The following is a 22,077-nucleotide window of genomic DNA, read 5'->3' as shown; positions in this document are numbered from 1 at the left end:
AAGAAAAGGATTTCGAGTTTTCCAACATTCCCAAACCTTTCATTAGTGCGTTTTGAGTTTATGAGAAGTTTTGAGGTTTTGAATTTTAGATTTCCCTACCTACGAGAGGTGTCATTTCGATGGATAGATGATATAATTGAAGATTATTTGAAATGAGGGATTTGTTTTTATTTCAATTTTTCTCAAAAAGAAGTTTATAAGGGATTGAGAGTGAGGATTACCAGTAATATTTAACCAGTCCACTACTAGGTATCTCCGTTTCATAGTCCAAAAAGCGCAGGAATCATTGCGGTAGTCAATCGTGTTTGAAGGTAGTAATAATTATTAAGGTGTTTTGGGTATCCTTAGCATTTTTTTCTCAAAAATAAGGGTTTCGAGTTTTCCTACATTCCCAAACATTTCATTAGGTGCTTTTGAGTTTATGAGAAGTTTTGAGGTTGTGAATTTTAGATTTCCCTACCTACGAGAGGAGTCATTTCGATTGATAGATGATATAATTGAAGATTATTTGAGAGGAAGAATTTCGTTTTGAATTTTGCGCAATCTAAGAAGTTCATAAGGAGTGAATAGTGAGGATTACCAGTAATATTCAACCAGTCCACTACTAGGTATCTCCGTTTCATAGTCCAAAAAGCGCAGGAATCATTGCGGTAGTCAATCTTGTTTGAAGGTAGTAATAATTATTAAGGTGTTTAGGGTTTCCGTAGCTTATTTTTCTCAAAAAAAAGAGTTCCGAGTTTTCCAACATTCCCAAACCTTTCATTAGGTGCTTTTAAGTTTATAAGAAGTTTTGAGGTTGTGAATTTTAGATTTCCCTACCTACGAGAGGAGTCATTTCGATTGATAGATGATATAATTGAACACTAGTTGAATTCAAGGTTTTCGCTCATAACTTTTCTCTAGAAAAGAAGTTTATAAGGGATGGAGAGTGAGGATTACCAGTAATATTCAACCAGTCCACTACTAGGTATCTCCGTTTCATAGTCCAAAAAGCGCAGGAATCATTGCGGTAGTCAATCTTGTTTGAAGGTAGTACTAATTATTAAGTTCTTTAAGGTTTTCGTACCATATTTTTCACAAGAAAAGAATTTCTAGTTTTCCAACATTCCCAAATCTTTCATTAGGCGCTTTTAAGTTTATGAGAAGTTTTAAGGATTTGAATCTTAGATTTCCCTACCTACGAGAGGTGTCATTTCGATGGATAGATGATATAATTGAAGATTATTTGAGAGGAAGAATTTCGTTTTGAATTTTGCGCAATCTAAGAAGAAGTTCATAAGGGATGGAGAGTGAGGATTACCAGTAATATTTAACCAGTCCACTACTCGGTATGTCCGTTTCATAGTCCAAAAAGCGCAGGAATCATTGCGGTAGTCAATCTTGTTTGAAGGTAGTATTTTAGGGTTTTTATGTTTCAAGAAAGGTTCAGTTTTAATTCCAATTTTTAGTGTTTGGTTTATTTAGTTTTAAATTTGCGGTTGTTTATTGGTGGTAGTAATCTTTAAGGTGTTTAGGTTTCCGTATCATTTTTCTCAAAAAAAAGGGTTTCCGAGTTTTCCAAAATTCCCAAATCTTTCATTAGGTGCTTTTGAGTTTATGAGAAGTTTTGAGGTTGTGAATTTTAGATTTCCCTACCTACGAGAGGAGTCATTTCGATGGATAGATGATATAATTGAAGATTATTTGAGAGGAAGAATTTCGTTTTGAATTTAGCGCAATCTAAGAAGTTCATAACGGCTGGAGAGTGAGGTTTACCAGTAATATTTAACCAGTCCACTACTCGGTATCTCCGTTTCATAGTCCAAAAAGCGCAGGAATCATTGCGGTAGTCAATCTTGTTTGAAGGTAGTAATAATTATTAAGGTGTTTAGGGTTTCCGTAGCTTATTTTTCTCAAAAAAAAGAGTTTCGAGTTTTCCAACATTCCCAAACCTTTCATTAGGTGCTTTTGAGTTTATGAGAAGTTTTAAGGATTTGAATCTTAGATTTCCCTACCTACGAGAGGAGTCATTTCGATGGATAGATGATATATTTGAAGATTATTTGAATTCAAGGTTTTCGCTCATAACTTTTCTCTAGAAAAGAAGTTTATAAGGGATGGAGAGTGAGGATTACCAGTAATATTCAACCAGTCCACTACTAGGTATCTCCGTTTCATAGTCCAAAAAGCGCAGGAATCATTGCGGTAGTCAATCTTGTTAGAAGGTAGTAATAATTACTAAGGTGTTTAGGGTTTCCGTAGCATTTTTTTCTCAAAAAAAAGAATTTCGAGTTTTCCAACATTCCCAAATCTTTCATTAGGTGCTTTTAAGTTTATGAGAAGTTTTGAGGTTGTGAATTTTAGATTTCCCTACCTAAGAGAGGTGTCATTTCGAAGGATAGATGATATAGTTGAAGATTATTTGAATTCAAGGTTTTCGCTCATAATTTTTCTCTAGAAAAGAAGTTTATAAGGGATGGAGAGTGAGGATTACCAGTAATATTTAACCAGTCCACTACTAGGTATCTCCGTTTCATAGTCCAAAAAGCACAGGAATCATTGCGGTAGTCAATCTTGTTTGAAGGTAGTAGTGATTATTAAGTTCCTTAAGGTTTTCGTACCATATTTTTCACAAGAAAAGAATTTCTAGTTTTCCAACATTCCCAAATCTTTCATTAGGCGCTTTTAAGTTTATGAGAAGTTTTGAGGTTGTGAATTTTAGATTTCCCTACCTACGAGAGGTGTCATTTCGATGGATAGATGATATAATTGAAGATTATTTGAGAGGATTATTTGAATTTCAAGTTTTCGCGCAACTTTTCTCTAGAAAAGAAGTTCATAAGGGATGGAGAGTGAGAGGATTACCAGTAATATTTAACCAGTCCACTACTAGGTATGTCCGTTTCATAGTCCAAAAAGCGCAGGAATCATTGCGGTAGTCAATCTTGTTTGAAGGTAGTAATAATTATTTTTCTTTAAGGTTTTCGTAACATTTTTTTCTCAAAAATAAGGGTTTCGAGTTTTCCTACATTCCCAAATCTTTCATTAGGTGCTTTTGAGTTTATGAGAAGTTTTAAGGATTTGAATCTTAGATTTCCCTACCTACGAGAGGTGTCATTTCGAAGGATAGATGATATAGTTGAAGATTATTTGAAGGTATCAATTCTTGTTTTAAAGGGTAGTAAATAATTATTAAGGAATCATTGCGGTAGTCAATCTTGTTTGATGGTAGTACTAATTATTATGTTCTTTAAGGTTTTCGTAACATATGCTTCTCAAGAAAAGAATTTCTAGTTTTCCAACATTCCCAAACCTTTCATTAGGTGCTTTTAAGTTTATGAGAAGTTTTGAGGTTGTGAATTTTAGATTTCCCTACCTAAGAGAGGTGTCATTTCGAAGGATAGATGATATAGTTGAAGATTATTTGAAAGGAAGAATTTCGTTTTGAATTTTGCGCAATCTAGAAAAGAAGTTCATAACTTCTGGAGAGTGAGGTTTACCAGTAATATTTAACCAGTCCACTACTAGGTATCTCCGTTTCATAGTCCAAAAAGCGCAGGAATCATTGCGGTAGTCAATCTTGTTTGAAGGTAGTAATAATTATTAAGGTGTTTAGGGTTTCCGTAGCTTATTTTTCTCAAAAAAAGAATTTCTAGTTTTCCAACATTCCCAAATCTTTCATTAGGCGCTTTTGAGTTTATGAGAAGTTTTAAGGATTTGAATTTTAGATTTCCCTACCTACGAGAGGTGTCATTTCGATGGATAGATGATATAGTTGAAGATTATTTGAATTCAAGGTTTTCGCTCATAACTTTTCTCTAGAAAAGAAGTTTATAAGGGATGGAGAGTGAGGATTACCAGTAATATTTAACCAGTCCACTACTAGGTATCTCCGTTTCATAGTCCAAAAAGCGCAGGAATCATTGCGGTAGTCAATCTTGTTTGAAGGTAGTAATAATTATTAAGGTGTTTAGGGTTTCCGTAGCTTATTTTTCTCAAAAAAAGAATTTCGAGTTTTCCAACATTCCCAAACCTTTCATTAGGTGCTTTTGAGTTTATGAGAAGTTTTGAGGTTGTGAATTTTAGATTTCCCTACCTACGAGAGGTGTCATTTCGAAGGATAGATGATATAATTGAAGATTATTTGAGAGGAAGAATTTCGTTTTGAATTTTGCGCAATCTAAGAAGAAGTTCATAAGGGATGGAGAGTGAGGATTACCAGTAATATCAACCAGTCCACTACTAGGTATCTCCGTTTCATAGTCCAAAAAGCGCAGGAATCATTGCGGTAGTCAATCTTGTTTGAAGGTAGTAATAATTATTAAGGTGTTTAGGGTTTCCGTAGCTTATTTTTCTCAAAAAAAGAATTTCGAGTTTTCCAACATTCCCAAATCTTTCATTAGGCGCTCTTAAATTTATGAGAAGTTTTAAGGATTTGAATCTTAGATTTCCCTACCTACGAGAGGTGTCATTTCGAAGGATAGATGATATAATTGAACATTATTTGAATTCAAGGTTTTCGCTCATAACTTTTCTCTAGAAAAGAAGTTTATAAGGGATGAATAGTGAGGATTACCAGTAATATTTAACCAGTCCACTACTAGGTATCTCCGTTTCATAGTCCAAAAAGCGCAGGAATCATTGCGGTAGTCAATCTTGTTTGAAGGTAGTAATAATTATTAAGGTGTTTAGGGTTTCCGTAGCTTATTTTTCTCAAAAAAAGAATTTCTAGTTTTCCAAAATTCCCAAATCTTTCATTAGGCGCTTTTGAGTTTATGAGAGTTTTGAGTTTATGAGAAGTTTTAAGGATTTGAATTTTAGATTTCCCTACCTACGAGAGGAGTCATTTCCATTGATAGATGATACAGTTGAAGACTACTTGAATTCAAGGTTTTCGCGCACGCGCATAATTTTTCTCCAGAAATGATGTTTATAAGGGATGAATAATGAGGACTACCAGTAATATTTAACCAGTCCACTACTCGGTATGTCCGTTTCATAGTCCAAAAAGCGCAGGAATCATTGCGGTAGTCAATCTTGTTTGAAGGTAGTAATAATTATTAAGGTGTTTAGGGTTTCCGTAGCTTATTTTTCTCAAAAAAAGAATTTCTAGTTTTCCAACATTCCCAAACCTTTCATTAGGTGCTTTTGAGTTTATGAGAAGTTTTGAGGTTGTGAATTTTAGATTTCCCTACCTACGAGAGGTGTCATTTCGATGGATAGATGATATATTTGAAGATTATTTGAATGCAAAGTTTTCGCTCACAATTTTTCCCTAGCAAAGATGTTTATAAGGGATGAATAGTGAGGATTACCAGTAATATTCAACCAGTCCACTACTAGGTATCTCCGTTTCATAGTCCAAAAAGCGCAGGAATCATTGCGGTAGTCAATCTTGTTTAAGGGTAGTATCAATTATTAAGTTCCTTAAGGTTTTCGTGCCATATTTTTTCAGAAGAAAAGAATTTCTAGTTTTCCAAAATTCCCAAATCTTTCACTACGCGCTTTTGAGTTTATGAGAAGTTTTAAGGATTTGAATCTTAGATTTCCCTACCTACGAGAGGAGTCATTTCGAAGGATAGATGATATAATTGAAGATTATTTGAATTCAAGGTTTTCGCGCTTAATTTTTCTCTAGAAAAGAAGTTTATAACGGATGGAGGGTGAGGTTTACCAGTAATATCAGCCAGTTCACTACTCGGTATGTCCGTTTCATAGTCCAAAAAGCACAGGAATCATTGCGGTAGTCAATCTTGTTTGAAGGTAGTAATAATTATTAAGGTGTTTAGGGTTTCCGTAGATTTTTCTCAAAAAAAAGGGTTTCGAGTTTTCCAACATTCCCAAACCTTTCATTAGGTGCTTTTAAGTTTATAAGAAGTTTTGAGGTTGTGAATTTTAGATTTCCCTACCTACGAGAGGTGTCATTTCGATGGATAGATGATATATTTGAAGATTATTTGAATTCAAGGTTTTCGCTCATAACTTTTCTCTAGAAAAGAAGTTCATAAGGGGTGAATAGTGAGGATTACCAGTAATATTTAACCAGTCCACTACTAGGTATCTCCGTTTCATAGTCCAAAAAGCGCAGGAATCATTGCGGTAGTCAATCTTGTTTGAAGGTTGTACTAATTATTATGTTCTTTAAGGTTTTCGTAACATATGCTTCACAAGAAAAGAATTTCTAGTTTTCCAAAATTCCCAAATTTTTCACTACGCGCTTTTGAGTTTATGAGAAGTTTTAAGGATTTGAATCTTAGATTTCCCTACCTACGAGAGGAGTCATTTCGATGGATAGATGATACAACTGAAGATTATATGAATGCATGGTTTTCGCTCAATTTTCCAATAGCTAGGAAATTCATAAGGGATGGATGGTGAGGGTTCCCAGTGATATTTAATCAGTCCACTACTAGATATCTACGTTTCATTGCGGAGAAAGTATGGGAATCACTTAGGGAGCCAACGTTGTTTGAATACGTTGAGGTAGAAAATATCCTTTCTATACGGTAGAAAATATTAATTTCTATGACGCTTTCGCATGAAATCAATCTTATAGTCATGACAGTAGGTATGTCTGCGACAATGTTCTTATTGACCTTGTTGTGTTTTGCCGTATTTCTGAAGGCCAGTTGAGAGAAATTCCATGACTGTATCAATTACGTCTGCGATACCCATCCAATTTCTTCCAAGCGTTCCACCCCTATATCCGAATACATCTACAGCAAAACATTCCTGAGGATCACCGACGGGCATTCGGAAAACAGGAGTCAGCTTGACAGTACATGTCATGGACCAGTCCTTGTGCTCCCTCTTCAAACGCATCCAAACCACTCAAATAAGGTTTCATGAACGAAACATTGGACTTCCTACTCATGTGAGAGTTTGTGACATTTTACTACCTGAAATTCAACAAAAAACTAATTCATCCCGTTCGAAACAGTCCAGCCCAGATAGTTCAGTCGAAGCAAAAAGATCATAAGAAACAACTCTGCCAGACCAATCAACCGTCACATTATTATCTACTATTTCTATGACACATCTAGGAAACCAAAATGTACTTACACATCTTTTGACGTAAATGGCAAATACTCACAAAGATCTCTAACGCAAACATAATGCAAGCCTTTTTGAATTTTGTGCCGTTCATCTCTAACACTTTTCCACCTCAAAGGCGTTTTGCATACATCAACAATGCATTAAACAGTATGATAAAATAAGTGTTCACGAGAACTCATTCTTGAAATTCGCTTGTTCTTTCCACGAGTCTGTACTTTTAGTTTTAATGAACTATATGGATAGTTATATACTATATATATACTTTCTTAAAACTGCAGCAATAGTTTCACAACAATATTAAATTCTATTTATTTTTTTAAATAACCATCTTCAATGTAACACAATACTTTTCATGCAAGTAGGATCTACAGAAGAAATTATTACACTCAATATTTCACTTTTCATTGATTTATAGAACATCTATTACCGTACCTTCAGTTTGATTTTGGAACGATTTTCAATGAACCACTACTAACACTTTTTAGAAAGTTTGCAAAATTAAAATAACACCATTAGTTATTCTTCACATCTTTGAGAGTCTGCGATTTGGAGGATGAAGGTGGATCTTTGCGGACAGCTCTAATCATCATCAATCGATCATCTCGGGATACAAAGGCGAGATTTACCGCCCAACGTCCTACATTTAGGTGAAGAGAGGGAGATTGACTGTGAAAGAGCGCCCGCTAAGCGTAACTCTTATCTTGTCATGGGATCACCTGAAACTTGGACATTCGCCAGACTGATACGTTGAGAGACACAACACATTACACCAGCACTGTATCATTTTCGTTCGACTCGCTCTGATTGGAACCTTTTTTTGAACTTCCGCAACGTTAGACTAATTCCCCTTAGGACCAACAACTACGTACGAAAGCAACTGTGCAGATGTCACACGAAACGCACCTGACCTATCTGGATAGCAAAATTACTCTTTCTAATGGCAGACAACCTTTCTAATAACAGAAGCTTAATACCACCACCTAAGTATTAGTATCTACTATCAGTGGTACTTTGTCACCAAAAACATCTCTACTGTGGTATCTAGACCTCACTGAAGTGACACACTAACCTTCCGTATCACTTGGCACCCAACCACAATAATTACCCACCCACAGAATACGCGGCCGCGACGCCGACAGCGCCGCGGCCACGCCCATCCACGCAGAGCGAGTCGAAGCGTCCCGACGGTTTGACGCAAAATTTGCCTCAACTATTGCACTACGCAGAATACAAACCTTATTCTCCTACGTGGCACACTTCACAAGCTGATCGGAGCCTTGCTACTTCTGGGAACTCAATCGCAATTCAGTCCATTAGAGTCCAGAGAGTCACAGTCAATTTTCAACGTGGATAGCACATTCTACTTAACGTTTTCTTCGGGACCACCAACATAATACGTAGGACAGATATAGTCAGAGAACACCTCTGATCGGCTAGAATAACACAGCATAGTCTTGTTGTTCAAAATGGAAACGGCCCACCGGTTCGAATCCTCCTTTGAATGACGACGAACCACACTTCACGACCACAGCAATCGGGAAGGCGAAGCAGGCGAATGACACACACCGACCGTTGGCCTACTCTTTTATAGGAGTGGCCTCCCATTATCGATCCGCCCATTGTGAAAACATCACGTGAATGGAGGAGAGGGTAAGAGTATTGATTAAGCATAACGTGTTTTCAAGAGAGCAGCTACACGAGACGAACGGATAGAACACGTGGCCCTGAGAGCACGTTGACGGCGAGAAACTGCAGGCACCAGCGCTCGACAGCACGCGTGCGCTCGCGAACATTCCGCGGTGGCGTTGTTTTCGACACATTTTCGAAAGTTCTCGAAGGGGTCGACTATTTCGAAAATAGTGGAAGGAAGGTTCCAGAATTATGTTAAGCGCTCGAAGATTTCAAAGTGATCCTTGCGAATGTTGAACAAATGGGCGGTCGTGGATGTAATTTCTTCGGGAAGTTGGTTCTAGGTTAATGTAAGAAATCCTGAACACCAAAATTAGGTTTCAATCGTTATACACAGCAATTTCTTGGGTTAAGTGTAGTTGTAGGGAGGCCATTCAAATACTCTTCCAATTCTGAAAGTGAATAACTAAGCCAATCGGGACCCTAAAACCCAAACATTAGTCTTGGAAGATCTGTGACATGTAGGCTAAAGTTACCGTGAGAAAAAAAAAAAAAAAAAAACAAGAAAATAGAGCCTTCAGACGTAGGAATGCGGTTCGTTCGTTCAAATATACCATTCACGATCGAAAATGTAGTCAGTTTGGCAATCTGAGGTATAATTTGGGACCTACAATTCACGAATTCTTGAAACTTGCTCCATTAATGAAGCAACTACTGACAATAACTCACACAAAACAAGCTGAGACCACACGGTAACTGACATCCATCATCTGCCTCAACGCCAAAATGAGAGGAACATTACCGATATTATCGCTGTATAGCTACATGTGACGCACGTCAAGAAAATGGTTTGTTGAACTTGTCAAGCCAGTTGTAGTAAAAAGAATACACTGTGTAAAAACTGTAGAACACGCGTGCAAAGAAGAGATACCTCCAGAAAAAAAGGTAATGCAATGCGAGTTGAAATTGACGTAAATTGAAATCACCACTGTAGTCATATACTTCGTTCAATGCGTTTTTTAACCTCGATTTCAAGAAACAACGGGAACGACAAATTTTCCATTATGCGTAAGGCGCTAAACTTTTGCTTTGTTCCTTTGTACTTAAAACGTAAACGGTCTAAGTAGTATTAAGAGTTAAGAAGTATCGAATTTCAAACAAACAAACAAAAACAATTCAATTTCAACACAAAACAAATGATATGGTGGAACCAAACATGAATTTGAGGATGATGAGACACGGAAGAGGGGGATAGAAAAGAAGATTCCAGAAAACTATCTCACACCACTGACAGAAGAATCATGCACTGGTGTACGAAACGTACGAAATAATTGTGAAAGCGGTGGCGTCGAGAGTTGCCCCAGGATATCGAAAGATTGCGTAATATTTTCGAAATTGTGATAGCGATTCAGTGACCAGAAACTAACATTTTCGAAACCACGATTTCAAAGTGCAACATCAACTGAGAGGTTTTTCGAAGCGGATGTTTTGGAATGCGACGACTTCAAGTACGTTTCGAAAGTGCATCGATATCGTAAATGTTTCTTTGCGTCACACACACACGTGATTCATAGTACCGTAGTAGATTCCTATCATGTTTCTTACTTAGTTTATGAATATATATGGCTAGAAACATTGTTTTACTTACGAACACACGACAATTAAGTTCTTAAACCGAAAAAATTTCGACTGACTGCTATTCTTCGACTAAATATAGACCACTCTGGATGGATGAATATAGATTACGGATGAGAACTGCTACCACATTACGAAAGAACTCCCTGGAAAATTCCTCATGAATTCCCTTTTGCTTGGCTGTTTCTGTCACACTTTGCTTGTTTACGAGGAAGGCAGGGGCGCTTGTTGGGCCGATGGAATCGATATCAACTGGGTGTTGTAGAAAACATAAGACTACATGGATGGAATTTATACGAATTCAGTAGAAAAATAGTAATTATATGTAATGAGCGGTCAAAAAGCCGAGAGGCGAAATGCTATAAAGCTGCAATTGATTAGCTTGTAAGAAAATCGGAATCGATGGAAATTGTCGATAAAAATGAACAAACTAACGATTTAAGGCGCAACTATAAATTGGAAAGAGGGTCAGAGAGGTTTTCGTAACTAGTTGTAAGCTCTATTATGTTCACAAACTGTACACGGTTTCCAAAAGGTGAAGAAATAGTTGGGTTCATTTGAAAATGAGCAGGATACAGCCAAGAATGCATACATAATAGATATATAGCTATATCTAAAGTGCGATCTGTGCTGCACGAATATACTAAGCACCACTCACAGTAGGTTTCATCGACTTCTCGAGAATTAGGGCCTGAACTTTTCTACGGAGCTGAAGTGCATGATTTTTTTTGAATGGTTTAAGCTCTATCGTTGGCCTCTGGTAAACACAATTACACTATTTCGGGGGAAAATGTAGTTGGGAGGGGAGGGGGGAGCACTCAGTGGCCCCCTTATTCCTGGACCCTCCATCTTACTTCTTTCCCTTAGTAACTTTAGCTTAGGTGTGTCATAGATCCTCCAAGACTAATGCTTAGGTCTTAGGGTCCCGATATATTTAGTTATTTGGTTCCAGAAATAAGAGCAGCACTAAGTGCCCCCACCCCCACCTACACTTGACACCTAGTTTTTAGATGTACTCCAGGTATGGCACCCAATCTTTCAGTGGGGCCAAGAGAGCCGAAATGCTTTGTAATAATGCATACGTTTCGCAATCAACAGTACCAACACAAATTATTTTGAGCCTTGTGTGACATGAAGCTCGGCGCAGCAGCGTAAGCGGGTACTCTCGAAGTAGTGCGCTAGAGCTTGCTGTTCGAATCGAGATGGGACCGTCACAAACTGTAGCGATGAGTGGTGCTAGCAATGGCCCTCCCTGGATCCGAACCACCACGTTCCACCGCCCCAGCTCACCAAACACCGCCGAGCTTCATGTTGTTTTGACCCAAATACACTCCATATGAGTACGTCACTTCTGGATTTCATTGCTGGATTTGAGAACGACTATCTGCGTCCAGAAGTTGCAATTGAGAGGGTCTCCATGGGCAGAAACTGCAGGATTGAATACTACAAGATTCGTTTCCCAGGTCTTCGGTTGTCTTTGAGTGTGGCTGAAATGCAGGGCTCCTAAGCACTAAAGAAGAACTCTCCTTTCGGAGTCAAGCAACGAAACGAGGTTTTCCCGGCATTGTGCGAAGCGTTGGAAATGGGCAGAGGTAGACTTTAGGTTACGGTGACCCTCTATTTTGCACGCAACACTGGCTACTGCGAAATTGTGATAGCCAAGATCCCACTCGTAATCTCCCTAGCGTACTATGGTATTGGTTTCCAGTTTCCAGGAAATTGACGGCGTGGCGGCGGAAGTCCACTCGGTCAAGTTCAAAATCTGTGCAGTTCACGAAGGATCAAGGAATAGTAGAGGATCTCTACGGTCACACTCGTAATGGGAAAAAACAAACGGGTTTGCTCTAGCAAAGGAAAAAAAAGTAATGTAAAGTCCAAAAAGGATGTAGCACATCTATAAAAGGCCGAGACAAGATGGAAATGTTCAAATGATTTGGCGCGCGCGCCCGTGCGACACATCGATCCTAGAGATCTCGTCCGCGCTTGACCTGCCTTTTCTGCTGCGGTTTACAGTTCCTCTGTTACAATCGGGTCAAAACGATCTGAAATCTGGTACAGTTGCGCAAACTATTTGCCTCAACGTGACGAGGTGGAGGCAGGGGTAGTGATCAAGGTGGGACCAACACTTGTTGCAATCGGACGACAGAAGTTAGTAGGGGTTCCACTTCCCAGCTGCACCAGGCTTCAGCTCGTTTTGACCTGACTATAGCACTTCTGTATGTCAACCTTCATCCTTTCCATCGACTTATTTTCCTTCCGAAAGCAAAGGGTTGATAATCGAGCCAAAAAAAGCACGAGAAAACGATTAAAAACGACTCGAACGATTCAAAACGATTGAAGCAAAAGTGAAAAAAATGAGAGCACGACCAGCGACCAGCTAGGTAGGAAAAGACCCAGTTACCGTTTCTAGTTTTGTTGCAAAAAATTGCAACATTGACCTTGTGACACTTTTCATTTCATTGCTCGCTGTTCGGCGGTTATTACTACCACCTCGCACCCGATACGCGGATGAAACAAAAACCACCAATTGTTGTACAAACATGGTTGTTCTAAGATCATTACGCATCTAGCACCGCCCTACTACAACCACGACGGTGCGTGCGATTTCTTGCGACCAAGCGATTCCTCCCGTCGTAGTACGGCGGCTGAGCATGTGACACGTGGTGTCACGTGAAAAATGGGTTGCTGATGACTAAGCCGTGGAATTTCCTACGAGTGCTTGTTTCCTCCTAGTTTTTGAGCTGGAGATGGATCTCTTGGAGAGTTTTGTGTGGAGGTAAATTAGTTAAAGACGTATAAGTTCCACTTCACTTCGGGATAGTGCCTGCCCTCCGGTTTCTATTAGATTGGCGGTAGTATTCTCCTACTAATGGTTTGGAATTGGGTGGGCTATTAATGGCATCACCCCACGAATCTGAGGTGGTGCAGATTTCAGGTGGAGTATTCTTATAAGGGATAGAACATTATGGAGAGGAGGATGATTCCGTCCATTTCGTCCTAATTGCCGTTAAAAAAAAACGGCTCGGAAGATGCGGCGCCGCACAAGGCTGGCGAGCTCCAGTCGAACATTTTGTAGAAAATAGTGCGCCAGAACGCCCGAAGCCGTATCTTCCGCGCCGTTTTTTACGGCAATTAAGAAGAAATGGGCGGAATCACTCTCCTCCCCATAATCTACTATGCCGTATACGAATACTCCACGTGAAATCCGTAACACCTCAGATTCGTGGAGTGATGCCTTTAAACTTGCGCACAGAAAATAAAGTTCACCTTCATATAACTTTTTATTTAAAAGAGAATTTCCTTCTACACAAGATAGTGTTTTTGGTCTTTTATGTGATTTAGTTTTTGTTATTTTTTAGATCAATGAAAGGGAAAGCAGAGCCGCTAAAAATGAGCATTTTCGACACCATCTTCTTATTCTTACTAGGATACAGGCAGCATTTCTTGTCACGGGTATCAATTCAATAAAGGAATCGCTGCTGATGACCATGAGGATGACCATGGAGAGCGAACAATCCAGCGGCGATTCCCGAACGTTAGTTTTGTTGTTTTCGCTTAAAACGTACGGATATTTTGTGAGAAAACAATTTTTAAGCTGGTAATATCGGTCGTTCCTGGAGTTTAAACATGTCACTTTAGTCAAATTTACAAAATCTTCAGAGTCATGGAGTTATAGCTGTGAAAGATATCAAATTGTTCTTAATATTACGCAGATTACGAATATGTAACCATCACTTTACTTTTCGAAAAATATGTCCACGTAAAAATCGTATATCCTTGGGGCGCAGTTATCTCGGACTCAGCCTTGTTAATATGTAACCGCAGGTAATGTTTTCGGAAACTGTTTCTTTGATAGGTTTTGAAAGTTCTAATTAAATTCAATCGGTAGAGCTCGCGCTCACGAATCTACTGAGGTGCAGATCTTATAATAAAGATCAAATTGAGGCGAGTTATGTAAAAAAGACGAAAAAGACACGGATTCGCGTCTTTTTCGTCTTCTTTCGAAGAATTAGCGATCCTACTGTACTTTCCTTCAAAGCATCACCGGTCATCCCTTAAATTCCAACAATCTAGACAACTAGGCAACCTAGCTTTCTTCTATTTTGTGCAGCAACAATGTTAAGGTCAACTGTCATCGAAACCCCAGGACTATCCTCACATCACTCGTTGCTATTTTCCGAGAAAAGAAAGGGGTTTCGCACTGAAGAACAGGGCGGCTTTAGTTGATGTTGCTTCTGTCAACATCAACTGAAACCGCCATGTTTTTTTTAGTACGAAACAAATTTCACTTGTGCCCCAAAATCCGTTTCTGACGGATTAATTTGCAGGAAACGGTCAAAAGCCTGACAATGAGCAGAATCAAAGATAACGTTTAAAAGAGAGTTTTGGAATGCACCCAGTTTCTACTTAGGATCATTTGAGGTTTATGAACGCGCTTGTGGGAGTTAAAGGCATCATCCCACGAATCTGAGGTGATACGGATTTCAGGTGGAGTATTCATACGCCGGATAGTTGATTATGGGGAGAAGGGTGATCCCGTCCATTTCTTCCTAATTGCCATAAAAAACAGCCCGAAAAATACGGCTACGGGCGTTTTGGCGCGCTATTTTCTACAAGGAGATCGATTGGGGAGCGCCAGCCTTGTACACGTGCCGCATCTTCCGGGCCGTTTTTTACGCCAATGAGGAAGAAATGGACAGAATCACTCCCCTCCCCATAATCTACTATCTTGTATACGAATACCCCACCTGAAACCCGTACCACCTCAGATTCGTGGGGTGATGCCTTTAAGGAACCAGCCCATGTGTTACCAGCCTGAGACAAGTCTGGTACCAATTTAACGACTACGAGTTGATGAAAGGCTCGAATGCAACTGTGCTCTACCTGTCTTTGGGAAGAGTTGTTTCTAAGAATACGGAAAGAATGAGTATGAATCGCTTATTTCAAACAAATCCCTTCAGAATTTGATTTTGTCAAAGGTTTTGCTTGCAAGCGGACGAAGTGTGCGAGGTGGCCAACCTTCATTATTTACTCCTACACCTTCGTAATCATTCCAACAGCACGGAAATACTTTGCTCAAAGATACTCGGAAAGGCTGAACCTTTAACAATCCAGACGGTCCTTGCGTACTTTTAGGATTAGATGAAATCTTTAACATATCCGTAATGTAAGGAAGTTCAATATGACCTTCCTAAATTTATGAAGATACCCCAATGCAAATTGATAGCAGAAGAAACTGCTCACAAATGCTCTCAGTAAGCTGTTTGTCCTCGACAACAGCCGACATCTTATCTTTCAATTTCGAAAGAAGTTTGGGGCAAAAAACATATAAATACTTAACTATTCTACTTAAGAAACATATAATTTCATCGGACGTTGTGGTCAAAGTAAGGACGAGGAACACATGATTATATGTAGCTCCAGGATATCTGAACGAGTGCGCCGGAGCAATGAATGATGGCCACAGATGTCATCGCGCTTTCGTTATAGAACGCAGAACGAAGGGGGCGAGCAGATTCTGGAGTTTACCTATCCGCACAACCTCGTCATCGCAGATACAAAGCCTTCAAAGTGACAATCCCACCTCGTCACTTTCTACAACGACAGCAAGAGTATGTAAGTTAACCACATGTACAAAGGACAAAGTTCATCCCAATCAAAAACGTATCACAAACGCGAAAGTTATAGCTTACAGAACGGTTCCAACGCTGCATCGTCCGCCTGGTTTCATAATAAAATTCCCTCGCCAATGCAAAACTACTCTGATCGCTACGAACCTGCTCGAGTCCAGTGATGGCGAGGAAGAAAAAACCTGAAGTAATTCACCTAGCGCATCCAATTGCTTTTAGCCAAGAACTTCGAAAATACATGGCGGCTCCCAAGTCGTGAGTTGGTCGAAGCAATCTGCACAGTTCTCTGTACAATATGCCCTTACACGGGATGATAAGGAAACAACTGTAGCCTAGAACGAGAGGAAATAAACACCAAAGTCAGTCAGTAAACAGTCGTCTTTCTCATTTTTTTTTCTCAAGAATAAAAAAGCTCAGGAAAACTGAAACAAACTGAAACTTACGGGAAGACGAAAAAGGACGCAAAGAAAGCGGTGTCGACAGCGAAATCCGCTTGGCATTCATACGAACATCGCCATTCGCGATATGGAAGCTCTCCTCTACCAAATCGCGAGATCTCGCCACACCGAAGATGTCGGAAAACTTTACGGCATCAATGTCGAAATAGAGGCCTTCAGATGGACTGGAAAGGTGCTATAGCAAACTTAACTATTTCAAGAGTAACTCAAGAGAATATTCCTCAATATGCCACATCTCTAGCTTCGCCTACACATGAGACACTCCGGGATATAATCAGGGCCGAAATTGGATTGCTGTATTGAAACGAATGGAGACAGGGAAATCGACAGGTGCAGGCGATCTGGATCTGGCGGAAATGTAGAAGTCAAGGAGTTGGGATCGTGCAAACTCCCCCACAAATTTTTTAAACCCAGTCGTGGGAAATTAGAAGACGCCAATGCACTGGCAGGGAAACACGGACAACACACGTCTGAAAGAAGAAGAATAATCCAGCCGAATGTGCAATGCTGATTCGCTTCTGTCTTACAGCATGATGTTTTTTAAACACATTATCGACTGCAAAATTTGAGACATTGTCCATCTGTCCACCAGTGAGGCTTCTTCACCAACTGCTGCAGCACCGATGCCATACCCTACACTCCCATTCCTGATTGAGAAGCATGAACTGCTGCATCTCGCAATCCTCGACATAAAGAAAGTGATCTATCGCGTTTTGCGCGAAGTCATCTGGTATGCTTTGCGGCAACATGCTATAAAAGAAGTGTTGGTCTAACTGGTCCAAATTTTCTTAGCTCAGCCCTCTCTCTGCTCCACATAATCGTCATGAATACAATTGCGAGAAACCTTCTGAAGTCTGCGACATAGACGCTACTCTACCACGATGACGTCATGCCGGTTTCAAGAAAAAAAAAAGGAAAACGAGCAGCAAGCTCACCTGCGGCATGACAGGCTGGCAGAGTTTGGGGTACGTCCTAACGCCAAAAAGACCGGGTAAAGGACGACTAATGTACACGAGGAGGACCCTGCTAAGACTGAGGAGATCATCGAGATATTTTGAGGAACGCCGGTTTCAAGTATTAGGCTGGACAGAAAGTCTTGTCACCCACTTTTCGGATTTTTCAGAACTTTCCATTTTTGGGCGGAATCCATGTTGCACCATGTTGTAGTTGTAGAACATTCCCGGAGCTTCTTCACAATAGGTATATTTAGCCGGGAGCCTTCCTTAACTTTAATCACGACGTCAATTACGCAGGAGCAACTTCGAGCTAACATCTTCCATGAATGGCGTGGCGGCATTGGAGCAATGGCAGCAGCCCGCAACATCAACAGCAGATTGTGCGATGACACCACTACCATCAGGACTGTCAAGCGCTCGGCTCGCTCGCTTCGCAAGCGGAGACACCGACTTCGAAGACAAGCCTCGGTCGGGACGCCCCCACACTGTCGAGAACTCCGCCATTCTCGACGTTGTCAAAGAGGATCCGGAGGTCAACGCCCGCAGCCTTGCGACGAGACTCGGGTGTAGCCATTCAGTCGTCAGTCGCCTCCAGGCCATCGGCTACAGAAAAGTGCTGTCTCGATGGATCCCCCACATCTTGACAGATGGCACTCGCTTTACCCGGGTATCCATCTGTCAATCTCTCCTTCTTCGCACGCATCGAAAAGAGTTTCTCGAAAATCTTATTACTGAGATGAGAGTTGGGTCCTTTACGAATCTATCTCGCACCATGCCGTGTGGCTCCCTCGAGGAGGAGACCCGCCGACGCAAGCCAAATCGAACCTCCACCCCCAGAAGTGTCTCCTTTGTTGCTTCTGGGATTCGAGGGGAATGCTGTTTTATGAGTAGCTCCCATATGGCCACATTATCAACCGTCACCGGTTCCATATACGCTAGTCAGCTCCAATAGCTCGCATCGGCCGTTTGAGAAAAACGGGTGAGACGAGCTTCGGGGCACTTTCACGATAACGCTAGGCCCCATGTAGCTAAGGAAGCTCATGAAAAACTGGAGGGGGCTGGGACACGATGTCCCATTCCCTATTCTTCCAACTTTGTCCCCACAGACTTCCGCTTATTCCGGCCCCTCAAGGCTTCCCTAGCTAAGAAAATCTTCACCAATTTTGAAGAAGTCGAACGGACGGTCAGCGACATCTTCGACTCCCAGTCTCCCCAGTTCTGGGAGAAAGGGATCGCTGACTTGCCTATTAGGTGGGACACCACTGTTGTAATTAATGATGATGATTATATTATTGACTAATTTCTAATGTAAGCTGAGTGAAGAAATAAAGCAATAAATGGTGACAATACTTTCTGTCCAGCTTAATATCTCGGTTCGACGATTGCGATGACAGTCTTGCACGTGAAGTTACCGTCCGAGTAAATGATACATGACCGAAGTGGTGAGCGTCCACAGGCGTGCTCTGCGGCAAGACGATGGCTGACCGTCTCGAGTCAAGTTATATAGAACCGTCATTCGGCCAGTAGCGCACCATGAGTGCTGACGTGGTACCAAAGAAGTGGAACATTGTCTCAGAATGATGAAAATTCAGGTGCTGCGATGGACTATTAGTGTCGGCTGTCTCTATCATATCCACAACGAAAATATCTCACAGAGACTTGGAGTGGCTCCAGTAGCCGTGGAAATGCGTGAAAATCCCTCCGATGGTGCGGTCACTTCCTACGCGGTGAGAACTATACTCACCGTAAGATCTTAGTAGATGTAGATATACCCAGAGAGAGACCACAAGCTTGATATAATCTGCATTTCATAAACGTAACTGGCGTCCACCTAGATCAAGCACACGGAATGACGTCATGTCACAGGTGTAGCAGCCCAGGTAGACCTGAGAGACGCTGAAGAAAAAGTTGTTGAAAAGTCTATTAAATGCATTGAAATATCAGCTGTTGACGCACAAAAGCAAAATACCACCGATTGCTTCGGTCTTTTTTTCGCATATCACACGTGTCATATTCATGCTGCAGATTATATACAAAAAAAAAATGTTATGAGCGTTTTACAACGTCCTCGCCATATGACACCTTGAACAAGTAGCGATTTGTTTTCTCAGTGGTATGCACATGTACTCTTGTGTTATCTTTCACTATCACACGACATCATGACGTTTATAGCGATATTAGAAAGATAGTGCTTGAAACAGCTTAAGAGAACACTGAATCTTTAAAGGCATCACCCCACGAATCTGAGGTGGTACAGATTTCAGATGGAGTATTCGTATACGGGATAGTAGATTATGGAGAGGCTGGTGATTCAGCCTTTTTCTTCCTAATTGCCGTAAAAAACGGCCGGGAGAATGCGGCGCGAGCACAAGGTTGGAGCGCTCCAATCGAACTCGTCGCGGAAAATAGTGCGCCGGAACGCTCGAAACCGTATCTTCCGGGCCGTTTTCGACGGCAGTTAGAAAGAAATAAACGGAATCACCCTTCTCTCGATAATCTACGATCCCGTAAACGAATACTCCACCGGAAATTTGTACCACCACAGATTAGTTTAGAGTGATACCTTTAAAAGAACAGTGAATCTTTAAAGTAGTAAGCGCGGGATTTTAGCGTAGCCCTATTTGGCTGTCTAGAAAACATGAGCATAATTCTATTTTTGTATAGACTTTCAAATATTTCTAAATCTCTAAAGTTTCTATTTCTGAAGATTTCTAAGGGGAAATTTCTAAAATTCACCAAGTGTCATAGACGTTTCACGAGGTAATATCTCTCGCCTAATAATCTTAATCGGAACTGCTAAAATGATATTTTATGGGGAAATGCATCATATCATTTCATTTGAATCTGATTTTTTAAGTGTTTCCATCGACAGTTAAAAAATATTCACATCTAATAAGAAGTAATTATGTGTGAAGCTTCCTAGAGATGTGGATAAACGCTGACATAGATCTCAGGGCAGCGAGCAGCAAATAAAAACAATACCAAAGCTAAGATTTATGACGAGGTTTTCAAAAAATTTTGTGTCGAAGTGAGGTACGACCTTATGCACATGTGCTTTGAGGTAAATGGTATGTAACATTAGATTTGTCTCCGTAGTCTCTCTTTATCTGCTGGTAGTAATGCGTTTTAACACTTACCAGGACTTCATATCCTAAAAAGAAAACCCTATAAGTTTTTGAAATTGATATATGGTCTAAGAGAGTGAGGCAATGCGAAAACGTTTGGGTTCTACTTGTTCAAATATTTTGAGCTAATTTTTCCCTGTAAATTGAATTTTGGTGAATTTTTCTAACACATCTATATATCTTATGTATTCGTAGGAAATGTTCTTCCCTTTCAAATACTTTGTATTGAATTTTTTTTTCGCTATTTCGCTTCAAATATCGTCATTTTTTTTACTTCTGGTGTGCTGAGCCATTCTACCTCAAACGTATAAAGTTAGTGTATCGAACGCATGTTTTCTCGCTAAGCACTCTCAACATTCCAAATATTTTTATTTTCTTGATATGTTTCTGTAAGAGATTTCACGCTGAACGTAGAACCTAGTGTAAAAAGCTACGAAAACTTTTGACCGACCTATCATATTGATAAAACTATCACTTCGTAGCTTTTTCAATGTTGTCTTTGAAGAATAAAAACGATGACGACATGAAGCAAGGGATTTCATAAAAGAACCTTGTTTCTCCCACTGGGTCTCATTTTACTGAGCTTTTCGGAAGTTTTTCGGACCACTTGTTAGACACGTACTTTTTATTTGTTTTATTTTGACATACGAGATGATTTTTATGTTTGTTGTTTGTTGCTCCCGTCAAATGCTCATATTTTTTAGACGAGTAGGACATTCTTTTTTGATGGGCGGTGTTTTGAGCGCGTCAAGACGATCAGCAATTTGCAGTCAACATCAGCAACAGTTGGGTTCGCGTACGCGAAATTTTCGTTAAGCCGTTGTTCGTTTAATCCTTCCTATTTTATTTTATTGTAGATCTTCAGAATCCGCTGATTGTATTTCTGTGTCATGCAGATTTCTGTCATATTTTCCAGAGCTGTTCCCAGACTTCATGGAAACTAACGATAATTTCTTGCAGATACATATTTACTACTCCTTTTCCGTAGAAATTATCCGTTCCAGTACAAATATGCCAAAATTTTACAGTTATATGAGAAAAAAGATAGAAAATCATTAACCTATTCTATTGCTACTGAGTGGAATAACAGTGCAACACTAGTTTTTTCTTCAAGAAATATTTACTTTATTTCCCCAGGATTTTCATTAGAGAGAAATGTATGAAATCAATGCCAATCTTTCCGCAGCTGAGAGGGTTGCGGTCCCCTGATAATTTCTTAAAAGTGAGTTGGTGTTCTTTTCCGCTACGTTTATAAATTTACATCGCTCTAGATGCTCAATTTTTTTTTGAAGCAAAAATCCGAAATGTTCATACTTCTTTCGAAAGAATTCATCATCGAAGAAATCTTAGTGCCTCCATTTGCCTGTTCTGCCTTTTTACAAAATAAGGCCACGGTACACCTTTTCAATATAGAATCACTTTTTTTTCTAGTTTTTTAAGTTAGTGAGGATTGAATACTCTAAAAAGTAAGAGGAATCAAAACTAGTTATATAGTGTGAAGCTAATTTTAGGAAGAGTTATAGAAATGGAAATAAAAAACCAAAATGAAGATAAAATTTGAAACATCTTATCTGATGGGCAGTAAAACCAATTTCGAAGGACCTACCGT

The 22,077-nt window shown here is 39.9% G+C and overlaps 3 protein-coding genes across 3 annotated transcripts; 1 reads left to right on the top strand and 2 right to left on the bottom strand.

Moving 5' to 3' along the window:
* Positions 1-7,747: 7,747 nt before the first annotated feature.
* Positions 7,748-8,655, bottom strand: RB195_013070 (uncharacterized protein; the record flags this gene model as incomplete). The annotated part of the gene is made up of 4 exons (XM_064202725.1): positions 7,748-7,751; positions 8,271-8,291; positions 8,426-8,468; positions 8,517-8,655. 4 exons carry the CDS (start codon positions 8,653-8,655, stop codon positions 7,748-7,750), a joined length of 207 nt encoding a protein of 68 aa, XP_064058606.1.
* An 8,973-nt stretch (positions 8,656-17,628) lies between these two features.
* RB195_013069 (uncharacterized protein) lies at positions 17,629-17,943 on the bottom strand (the record flags this gene model as incomplete). Its single annotated transcript, XM_064202724.1, has 1 exon — positions 17,629-17,943. The coding sequence occupies one exon, from the start codon at positions 17,941-17,943 to the stop codon at positions 17,629-17,631; it is 315 nt and encodes a 104-aa protein (XP_064058605.1).
* Positions 17,666-18,295, top strand: RB195_013068 (uncharacterized protein; the record flags this gene model as incomplete). Its single annotated transcript, XM_064202723.1, has 1 exon — positions 17,666-18,295. One exon carries the CDS (start codon positions 17,666-17,668, stop codon positions 18,293-18,295), a length of 630 nt encoding a protein of 209 aa, XP_064058604.1.
* Positions 18,296-22,077: the final 3,782 nt, after the last annotated feature.

Source organism: Necator americanus, chromosome V (assembly GCF_031761385.1).
Source record: "Necator americanus strain Aroian chromosome V, whole genome shotgun sequence".
Taxonomy (NCBI): domain Eukaryota; kingdom Metazoa; phylum Nematoda; class Chromadorea; order Rhabditida; family Ancylostomatidae; genus Necator; species Necator americanus.
This window is presented reverse-complemented; position numbering and strand designations above follow the sequence as displayed.